At 35.5% G+C, this 11,376-nt stretch overlaps 1 protein-coding gene across 4 annotated transcripts; it reads right to left on the minus strand.

Moving 5' to 3' along the window:
• Window positions 1–988: 988 nt before the first annotated feature.
• Window positions 989–11,314, minus strand: PPIL3 (peptidylprolyl isomerase like 3). Of its 4 annotated transcripts, none has more exons than XM_081051187.1 (8): window positions 11,216–11,314; window positions 10,612–10,671; window positions 9,402–9,476; window positions 8,244–8,337; window positions 7,817–7,884; window positions 4,497–4,615; window positions 1,464–1,509; window positions 989–1,288 (listed from the first exon to the last, which is right to left on the minus strand). In XM_081051187.1, exons 2-8 carry the CDS (start codon window positions 10,612–10,614, stop codon window positions 1,229–1,231), a joined length of 465 nt encoding a protein of 154 aa, XP_080907313.1. In that variant the 5' UTR covers window positions 10,615–10,671; window positions 11,216–11,314; the 3' UTR covers window positions 989–1,228. The 4 variants fall into 4 exon arrangements, with proteins under 4 accessions (XP_080907313.1, XP_080907314.1, XP_080907311.1 ...); XM_081051188.1 differs by lacking the exon at window positions 11,216–11,314 and adding an exon at window positions 10,853–10,979; XM_081051185.1 differs by having other exon boundaries at window positions 989–1,509.
• Window positions 11,315–11,376: the final 62 nt, after the last annotated feature.

Raw genomic sequence — 11,376 nt, forward strand, 5'->3', positions numbered from 1 at the left:
ACATCCTGACAATCAGTAAAAGCCTCTTTAGAGTGATGATAAAAAATTCAGTGACACGTTTGGAGAGGAAAGGCATCAGGTATAAGAAGTGACAAAACAAACTCTCGTCAAAAAGAGGCTGAAATACTAATTCTAGAAACTTAAATGATTAAATTAAAAGGCTGAAAAAATGTGAGGACATTAGTACAATTGGTACCTCAGTTTAGTGGAAGGTATATAGATGGTAACAAGAGGATAGCTACGAGCTACCTCCTAAACTGTAGTTAAGAATCAAAACATTTAAATTAGCAATCTACAAAAGTGATACAAACAAAAAAGTGTTTATCAGTTGTAGGAAAACCCAAAATATAATCAAGGTGATCTAGGCAAGTGAGTGAAACATGGTTCTTGATAAAATCAATGGTGGAGTATGATAGCTGCCCTGATTAGGTAAGAGCCCTCTGGTGGAGATAAATTTGTTAGGAGAGCAGCTTCCACTTACTTACCATAGAACACTTACTACATGCCAGAAGCTTCATACATATTTCTTTTAATCCTCACAATAGTCTATGAAGGAATATTATTTATGGATGAGAAAATGAAAGCTTGGAGATGTTAACTTGCCTAGAGTAGGGGACAGTGCTGTGATTCAAACAAGACCAGGACTCTACAACTTGTGTTCTTAACTACTTGCAGTTTTCAATGGATAATCTGTAGAACTCTATCCTGTAATACTTTAAGATACGCTTTAAAAAAATGTTTCATGGGCAAATCAGTTGGGAAATTCTAAGTGTTTACTGTACTGCAGGACTTCTCTGAGACTTTATTGTAAATCTAAAGACTAGAGAAAATAGCAAATGGATTGGCTAGCTTTTCTAGACCATCTTTTTATCTTGTCTTTCCTCTAATTGCACAAAGTGAGTAATTAATGGAAATGATATTTCCAGGATGTGGACTAGAAATGGTAGGATTATATAATTAGGGTCCTCAAAAATGCCTGACAGGAGTCTCAGCATTTAGAAATGAATGTTTATATGTTGTAACAACAAGAAAAAACAGAAGGGCTTTTAAAAAAATTAAACTTAAGTACATTGGATAATAGTTACAGTAAAGAATATGCTCTAAAGATGGGAGTAAAAGCTGTCTGGCTCCCCTTGGTACCACTAATTCATAGATCTTAGTTGTAAACAAGCAGGATGATATAATCTTTGACATAATTAAAACAGGGTAAACCAGGTGGCCGGTTAGCTCAGTTGGTTAGAGCGTGGTTGCCAGTTTGGTCCCCGCATGGGCCACTGTGAGCTGTGCCCTTAAAAACAAACAAACAAACAAACAAAAATTGGTTAACCACGATAGCTATGTCCCTCAAATATTTGCCAAGTTTTTGTCCGTGTCCAGTATAACTACTGAGCAAATGGGTTGGCATGAATAGTTATGTCCTTAATGTGTACATCATTAAGAGGTCGATATGTCTTCTCATTTACCGGTAACTTTTCCAATTCATCTAGAGTCTCCAGACCATCTATTACCCTGAAAGAGAAACAATATAATGTATGAAAATTTCCTCAGATTGAAACACAATATCCAAATATCTATAACAATTATAGTCTCCTTAAGAGAAAAGGACCATTCTCATAGTTCTTTGAATTCTCTAGCTGAGTGTACAATATTGATTTGGTTTTCTACCATAGATATGGGCTAAAATTTATAAGCAAAAATTCATTTTTATGTCTTTAGACAACAATAGCAATGGATAGGAATGTTCCCACTAAAGCATCTAAACATTCTATTCTGCCCCCACTTAATACAGCATAGCTATAAAAGGAGCCAATATAACCAGTCATAAGATTTTCTTTGCTATAGGAAATAACCAGATAAAATATGTAAGGATGGCACTATCATTTACAATACCACCCCACACTGAAGGTCCTTACGTAGGTGGCCACTTTGCACTTTTTTTCCCCCGTTCTTCAGACTCCCTCCACCCACACTCTGGTTCAAGCCATTGTTTCTCAGTTTAGTTGTGTAGTTGTGTAGGACACAGCTCCCTGGCCAATGCTGGTATTATGAGCCGTGTGCTCCCACCAGTTGTGGCAGCCTCCTGGTCACTGGTCAGCCGCTCACAGCAGCTCACGCCAACCTCCAGCTGCCCATAGCAGCCCAGCTGCAGGGAGAGCCGCTGTTCACAATCTTAGCTGTAAAGGGCGCAGCTCACTGGTGTTAAGGAGCATGGCACTCCAACCACCTGAGCCACTGGGCCGGCCCCTACACTTTCTTGTTTAAATATGGTGTTTTTAATATTTGCTTCTGAACAACAAAAAGCAATAATAATAAAAACAGAAAAACAGAAGATGAATAGTTAAGCCCACTTCCAGCAAGCCCACTTCATGTTTCCACTAAGAAAAAGAATATATTGAGAGCTATCCTTCAAGTATGTCCTTGAGCAGTGTATAAGTTCCTCAAAAAATTAAGAATAGAATTACCATATGACCCAGCAATCCCTCTCCTGGGTATCTACCCAAAAAATCTGAAAACATTTATCCGTAAAGATATATGTGCTCCAGTGTACATTGCAGCTTTATTTACGGTGGCCAAGACACGGAAACAACCAAAGTGTCCTTCAATAGATGACTGGATAAAGAAGATGTGGTATATATACACAAGGGAATAGAAAAGATGAAATAATGCCATTTGGGACAAATGGATGGATCTTGAGATTATTAGGCTAAGTGAAACAAGTCACAAAAAGTCGAGAACCATGTGATTTCACTGATATGTGGGATATAAAACTGAAAGCAACAAAGGAACAAGACGAACAAAGAAACAAAAACTGATAGACACAGACAATAGTTTAGTGGCTACCAGAGGGGAAGGGAGGGAAGGGGGTGGTAGATGAGGGTAAACGTAATATGAATTGACTCTGGTGGTGAACATGCAATGTGATATATAGATAATGTATCACAGAATTGTACACTTGAAACCTATGTAACTTTGCTAACCACTGTCAGCCCAATAAACACTGAAAAAAGAAAGTATGTCCTTGAAAGTCAGTCTAAAACATTTGCTAAGAAAATGTGGCTTTTTAGATTATACCTCTTAGAGCAACTCAAATCAATTCCTAAGATATATAGTATATACTTAAAAAATATAACAGATAAAAATTTTATTTTACAATTCCACTAAAATGGTAATATAACCAAAACCTTTCGATTTTACTCTCAAATGTGTAACAATTAAGGTCTTTAAAGTGTTAAAGGCTTTCCCACTTTCTGGGTAAGAGAAACAAAGAATATAGAAAACAGATCTCAGGCAAAAAAGGGCATGCAGAATTGAAGCAAGGAAGTCTAGTCAAGTATTTGGGATACAGCCCCTTCGAGAACTAGTGGAAACTATGTGTTATTTTCCCAGAAAAATGTGTGTGCATATACACAAAACACACAATTTCAAGAAGTTAATGGACCTAAACTCTACAGTTTTGATTCTAAACTCTACTGTTTTGTCACAAATCCAGTAAGGTAAGTCCTGGTAATTACTGATCAATAATTCTGAATAGTGGGTTAGGGAGAAAATAAAAAGAAGGGAACCTGGATTATCTATACAAAGAATACTAGAGGCTATAATATTTCATTAATTATTAATAATCTAAATTAGACATGTATATGGAATGAAAAATAAAGTTGGAGAATCTTCTATTTTTAATTAGCCTAACTTGGTATCCAAATGATTAAGTAAAACAAACTCTAGAACCATACCTTGAGCATAGTAAATATTTGTTGAATAAACAAATATTCTTCCTGCTGATTTACAAAAGCCATTCCCAGGTATAGTGCTTATAATGGATGTTCTGGCAGAGACTGCTAAATACCTTCCTAGCAACCAGTCTCCCTTCTTCTTACTCACAGAAACCTGATTGCATTGAGAGTGGTAATGTGCCTGGGTGAAAAACATTTGCTACCCTCCTTTGTAGATGAGGGGAAGCCACATTGCAAAGTTCTGGGTCTTCCAGGAAATCTCTTTAAAAAGGGGCAGATTCAGCTGGCAGGCACCTTTTGCCCTTCCTCCTTTGTTCTGCCTGGAACACAGATATTTTGACTGCCCATGTAATGACCATGTCATGAGACTGAGGATGGAAGCTAAAGACGGTTGAGAAGAAAGACAGAGGCACCCAGAACATTGGTGACATGATAGAACCACCATCCTAGTTCATCTTATTTAAGCCACTGTTTATCAGATGTTAGTTGCTGCAAAATTATATTCTTAATGAAAACAGATACATTACTGTTAATTTGCACAATAAAAAAAAAAAAGAAAGTATTGGCCCTCTTTTACAAAATAAGGAAATAGAAGCTCAAAGAGGTTCTAACTTCCCAAGATCACAGGGCTGGTAAGTGATGGACTTAAACTCCAGGTATGCTTAGCTCTCATACTGCTCTTTCAATATTATGCTAATCACAGCCACTCATGTGCAACCCTTGCAATGAAAGTCCACAGAAGAAAACCATGAACAGAATACTCACTTTCCAAATACTGTGTATTTCATGTCCAAATGTGGCTGCTTGCCATAGGTGATGAAGAACTGAGATCCATTGGTGTTTGGGCCATTATTAGCCATAGATACAACACCTCTAACGTTGTGCTGAAAAAGACAGACCAAAGTATTACTTTAACTAAGTTTTTATATAAATATTCCAAATAGAGGATTGGAACAAGGTATGCACTCTTTAACTTCCCAATATTTAAGGGACCAAGAAAATATTTAATCAGCTTCTATTTGGGCTAACCATATGTTCAGTTTCTGTATTATCTGTAGCTCTGAAAACTTATATGTAAATCATATATTAAGTCATATCCCCCTATTAATTTCATTTTCACAAACACTTTTGGCAATACCAATGTATAACAGAAATAATCCTTACATTTGTATTAAGGAACAGTGTGCTGGCATGAAACGATCAGGCAGACAATAAAACCAAAATCCCCATAATCTCTTCACATACACACTGGACTCTGGCTAGTTTCTTTATCTGTAAAAAAGGGAGATTGTACTAATTCAGGGGTTTTCTTCATAATTCAATTGCTCACAAGGGTCAGTAGATAACAAATTGGGAACTGGGCAGAATGTAAACATTAGGAAGTGGTAGAGTCTGGCTAAAGGAATAGTGTATCTCTTGCCAAATAGCATTACTTTATTTTTTTAATCAATGCACAGAGAATGCATCTGTGGGTCTTCCACCCATGGACAGTCAGCTCATAACCCCAGAACTAGGTGATCCAAAGAAGGTCTCATTTAGCTCTAATATTCATGATACTATTTGTTATACAAGGGACTGTACAGGAATTAAAAGGATTTTACTAATAAGATTGAAGACATGACAGAACCATATTATAGGGAGGTGACCCAATATAAAATATACTATAAATAACTCTAACGATTACTCTAGCTATTGATCAGGGACATTAATGAAACAAGCAATAGAAATATACACTCCCTAATTAACTTCATTTTCACTTTGGAGAAGTGCAGACTTATTTTTAGCAATATCAATGTATAGATTCAGCTACATCAAGAAATTAATCCTTTAGGGAGGATGTGAGGTCTTGCTTCCTGGCATATGTATGTCATCAGTTTGGCTGAAATAAATTTTTACAAAAATTAAAAAAAAACAAAAACAGATATTAATGCTTTACAGTCTCCCAATAATGGTGACTATCAATCAAATGTAATATTTGATACATACACAAGAATTTATGTACCTTATAATTTAATAAAACTAAGTATCCGTTAATCTATTTCTAAGCTTTAAGAATTAAAATTTACCAAACTGTTGCATATGTCTGTGTTCCCCTCATCTATTACCTCAGCCTCTCCAAAAAGTAACCACTATTCTAATATCTTTATACGTGCCTAAACAATATACAGTTGACTCTTGAGTGGGTATTTAAGATGGGTTTGAATTGTGTGGGTCCACTTGTATGCCTTATCTGTGGTTGGCAGTCACAGATGTGTAGAGCCAACAGTATGCACTGATCTATGCCATTTTATATAGGGGACTTAAGTATCTGTGGATCTTGGGATCTGCGTGTATATGTGTGGAGGGTGGTGCTGGAAACAATGCCCCATGAATACTGAGGGAAAACTGAAGTTTTGAGGGAAAACTGAAGTTTTGGGGGAGCCAAAAGGTATACACAGATTTTCAATTATACAAGGGTAGGTGCTCCTAACCCCCACGTTGTTCAAGGGTCAACTGTAGTTTCCTTTTGCTTGTTTTCTTGCTTGTTTCTGAGCTCTGTAAAATAGTATCATACTATTTGTAGTCTTCTGAGCAATGCTTTCTACTCTTACTATGTTTCTAAGATTCATACGTGTATATGTAGCTGTAATTCTGATTTTTTACTGCTCTATAATATTCCACTATTGAACATACTAAAATTTCCATTCTATGATCAATAGACATTGGGTTGTTTTTAGCTTTTTGCTATTAAACTAGCACTCTAGGAACACTCTTGTAGATGTCTCCTGATACATATGTACAAGAGTTTCTCTAGGGTAAACACTTGGGAATGGAATTGCTGGGTCAGAGTATGTGAATATTCAATACACATCATCCTCAACTCTGGTGTATAAAATAATGGTTTTTAACCCTGGCTGTGTAGGAATCACCAGGGAACTTTAAAATATAATCAAAGTCCTAATCAGTCCTACTGACTGTTTTTCTCTGTATTTGGGTGGTGGGGCTAAGGCCCTAATTTTTTATATTTTTAAAACTTCCACTGGTGAGTCTGTAACAGCCAAGGTTGAAAATCACTGGTATACGATGACAGATTACAGTTATGAAATCTGTCATTAATTAACGCCTAAAAGATTGTTTTGTTTCTAATTCAGGAAAAGGATGATTTTTTAAAAAACAATTTAGCATCTCCCAACCCCGACTCCTATAACAAAAGTATTTCTTTATGATAGACAAGAAAGAAAAATAAACCACTCCCAGTCCCACCATCCAGAGATAAACATTGCAATGAAGTTTTTTTCAGAAAATTTTCTGGGTATATTTTAATGTAACTGAAATACAATATACTAACTTATTCTGATTAAGGAAAACTTATGTTTTTTTCTAATTATAAAGTTATTCTACGTAGAGACAAAGTTAAAATAATAAATGATAAACTGCTAACTGATGTCATCTCTGGGAAGTGGAACTAATTTTTTTTAATAGGCATGCATTAGTTTTCTTCATTTTAGAAAAAAAGAAAATCCTTTAGAAAGTTTTAGAAATATAGAAAAAATACTGAAAAAATCCCTAGTTTTACTATACTGAAGATTTATTTATGTGCACTTCTCTTTAACTGCTGAGATCTACTGCAGGCATTGAGAGGAATATTTAAACATCTAATAGAAGATGATTAAAATTGCAGACTGATAATGGCAATATTCTAACCAGGCGTTCTGATAGTCATTCCTCCCCACTCACTAAAAAGGGCAATGATTAACATCATTTAACGAATTTTATTTATATATTTCTTTATTCAATGAATTTTATAATGACACATTAAGCTCCTTTGGTACATTACTGATTAAATATTTCGAGCTGGACCCAAAGATGAGCTCACTTAATATTAAGATTCATGTGATGGTAAAATTCCAGTATATATTTTAGGCTAGAACTACCATTTATATTTTCTCCTTGATATCATTTATTAAGTGTGCAAAAACTTTACAAAAAAAGTATGAATATTTGCTTACTAATAGCGTTACCTCGTGTTACTGTAACATATGTATCGAAATTTCCAAGTGTAAACAAGGTATGAGAAAACAGATTTTGAACCACTGGGGACATACCTTAAGATACTCACTGTATTCATCCTCAAATTTCTTGCCCCAGATACTGTTACCTCCTCTTCCAGTACCTATATTACAAGACAAACAGAAATATCTAATTGAAGTTGAGAAAGGGTTTATTTTCTAAAACTTAAGGGCTGGTTTACAGTATAACTCTTTAAATACCAATAAAATTTAGTATGTCCTGTCTTCCCAAAATTTCACTTTACAAACCAGAAAAATAAAGTATCTGTAGAAAAAAACAAAAATACTCCTTATTAGTACTATTCATACTTTCGGACTAGGTGCTCATAGCTTCAGCTTAAAAATTGCTTGCTATTGTAAGGTAGCCCAGTTATAAAAACTCCACATGCTTTTATTTTCCTACTCTTTGTCTACCCCTTCACACTATATACCCAATTCCCTAGCTATTAACGGAGTAACTTACCTGTGGGATCTCCTGTTTGAACCATGAAACCCTTGATATTCCTATGAAATATACAGCCATTGTAGTAATTACTGGCACAGAGAGCCAAGAAATTCTGAAGAGAGTAAAAACAATGATTGAGAAATTATGTAGCAGAAACAAATTTAAGATATAAAACTAATTGTATTTACTGAAAACACTATAACAGCATATTTAAACTATGTCTTTTAGGCATTACTTTGGATAATGTTGCTTCCCTGACTAAAACACTTTAATGGCTTCCTTCAGTTCTTGAAAATACAAAATCCTCAGCAGGGCCTAATAAGCTCTGCATGACCTGATCCACCTCTACATCTTATATGATAATAACCCCATTCCTGTTGCTTACTATGTTAACCCCATCAGTCTCCTGAAAATTCATCCAAAAGAGGTAGACTTTCCCACTTTGAGGCCTTTGTATCTGCTATCTCTATATCTGGAATGTTCTTTTTATATATCTTTTCCTGGAGATGCCTTCATTACCTTTCACACTCAGTTTAAGTATCACTTTCTTGGGTAGGCCTGCCTTCACCTTCTTTTAATAATTCCTTTCGCCATTATCCTCTATCTTAACATTTTATTTCCTTCAAGGCATTATCACCCTCTAGAATTGCTTTATTTTTTTTTTTTGAGAATGAACCCTCCCACCCCACCCCACCCTTACTCTGGCCTATTTTCCCACCTAGAATAGTAACTTCACAAGGGCAAGGAATGTTTCTTGTTCATCACTTTATTCCAAGACAAGATAGCCTTTTATAAATAATTGTTGAATAAATAAATATATAAAGCTGACTCTTCTTCGTTCTATCCTTGTCATTTAAACAAGTGAAATAATGTAAGGAACAGTTTTCTTACCTGATATTTAATGATTATTTATGTTTCCTGAGGAAAATGAGCCACAAGAAAAAGATACCAGCCACTCTATGGTTAAATTATCTACACTTTTCTTTGATCCACCTTTGACATCAAGAAAGGTTAAGTTGAAATTAGGCCAGAAATTATGATGGCTGGCTTTACCTGACAATGGTTTTATAGAAAAGGTTTTTGGCTATTTATTGTTGGTTATTTTTGAATCATTCAATTTCAAAATAGTCATCTGTTGCATTAACTCTCTTTTTTTTTGTACATAATGATACTCACTTCACATGTTTTGGGTGTCCTCTCACAGAAGACTTCTATTTTAATATCACCTACATCTGTATGCAGTGTCACCGACTAAAAAGGAGAGAGAATGTGAGAAAAACAGATTTCTTCAGGTGACTTTATGCACTGTATGATTTCTCTTACTAGATATTAAAGATGACGGCCTAAATAAAAACAGATAGAAATACTGTTTCAGAGATGACCTGTCCACATAGAAGCTCTGGGAGACAAGTTATATTTATTCAAAATTTATTTCAGCAGTAGGAAAAAAACTCCAGAAGATAAATGTAAAGTTTAGGGTAAAATAGTACCTATGCTAAAAACTGGGGAGCAAATATTGTGATGGAAATAATTATTTTAAGTTTGAAATTTTCATCAATAAAAACAATTGTAACGTTAGTATTATTGATTTAAATGGCATTCACTAACATCATTAATATTAACAGAATAGTAAGAAAATGAATTTCAAAATATATTTTTCCACCATTTCCCTTATGTAATTTAATTCTGAGATACGGAGCTAAAAAACAATTCCTTTCTCAACTAAAGACAAGACCTAAAAAGTGTCAGTGTTTCTAGATTGTAAATGTGCAGAGGTAACCATAGTACTCTGCATGCTTGCTTTTCGTTTGTTTTACCCGTTATTTTGGTAGCTTGAATATTCCTTTTGTTACCCCATTCCAGAAAGAAGGAAAAGTATTTTGGGGCTTCCTTTTTCATTGCTATTCTTGTAATAGTATCTAGCATTCAGAAAGTATGGCCAGGTGAAAATAGAGAGGAGTGTGTGTGCCTGTTGTGGGCACAGGGTGGGTGGGAGTGGGGCAGGACATTATTCTCATTGTTTTTCACCTACTTGGAGCTCTAGCTGCTCCCCCTAGATACAGAGAAAAGGTTCCAATTATGATGATCACACCTAGCTATATCCTTCTGCTCCTCCTACTTATCTTTTCCATGTCTATATCTTGTAGTCAATCTGTTTTCCACAAAAGATAAATTCAGTGTGTTTTAAGTGAAAACAAAAACAATTTAAAAGTAATTTTGCTTACTTCTGGCTTTGTTTAGAATATTTTCAGTGTATGATTCTACAGCTTACCATCATTTTTCTTTGTCTTCTTATTGAAATGTCCATGCCATTTTATTTCCCTTGACTGAATTTCTAAAAATTACGTACAATGAAAGATATTCATAAGAATTCTATAAAACTTACCATTTTCCTTACTGTTACTTAATTTCTCAGTCTTATTGAGAGAAGTTCGAAAGCAAATCTCTATTACCAAAAGAAAAAAAGAATTAAGTTGATTTGTCTCTCTTACCTCACTCATGCTCATGTTTACTGCATATTTAAAAGAAAAAGTCTCGAAGAGCACCCCCCAAGTAATAAAAATCCGATTGTGGACGTGATGAGGAGTTCCGACTCAAGCCCTCAACCTCCTACTTCCCCTACTCACTGTTTAAGAGCCTCCTTGCAAGTCCTTCAACAAGCCGCCTTGGGGCCTGGAAATTGGCTGCTCCCTTCGCCTGGAACGCTTACACTCAGGCATCTGTACGGCTATTTTCCTCAGCCTCCAAGTCTGTGCTCAAAAGTCAGGTCTCATTGACTTGATAACTCTATTTAAAAACGCCTTAATCCGAGTACCTGTCTTATTTTCTTTTCTCCATGGCACTTATAACTGATATACCATATACTTTATTTATTAAGTCTGCCGCTTCCCGCCCAGAATGCTCACTCGAAGCAGCCTAAGAACTAAAACACACTGCTCTGCAAGCATTTCAATGTTAATGAAAGAATGAGCGCGTTACCCCATACTTACTTAACCACTTCGATTAACACAACTGTAGCTAAAACAGAAAACATGCAATCGCAGATAACTCCGCCAGGTCTCTAAATTGGAAATTAGTATCTTCCGGCCACCGGAAGTCAAGCATGGGACCCATTTGAGAGAACGCCCCTAATGGGCTTGCCTCCTTCCTC

This window comes from Rhinolophus hipposideros (assembly GCF_964194185.1).
Source record: "Rhinolophus hipposideros genome assembly, chromosome: 6".
Lineage (NCBI taxonomy): Eukaryota > Metazoa > Chordata > Mammalia > Chiroptera > Rhinolophidae > Rhinolophus > Rhinolophus hipposideros.

Bases quoted from the DNA above. Each gene is read 5' to 3' on its own strand.
- PPIL3 (XM_081051185.1), bottom strand. The intron at 7,885-8,243 runs GTAAGTTACTCC...CTTGTAATATAG, and splicing joins TCAAACAGGAGATCCCACAG to GTACTGGAAGAGGAGGTAAC. The intron at 4,616-7,816 runs GTATGTCCCCAG...TGTCTTTTTCAG, and splicing joins AATACAGTGAGTATCTTAAG to CACAACGTTAGAGGTGTTGT.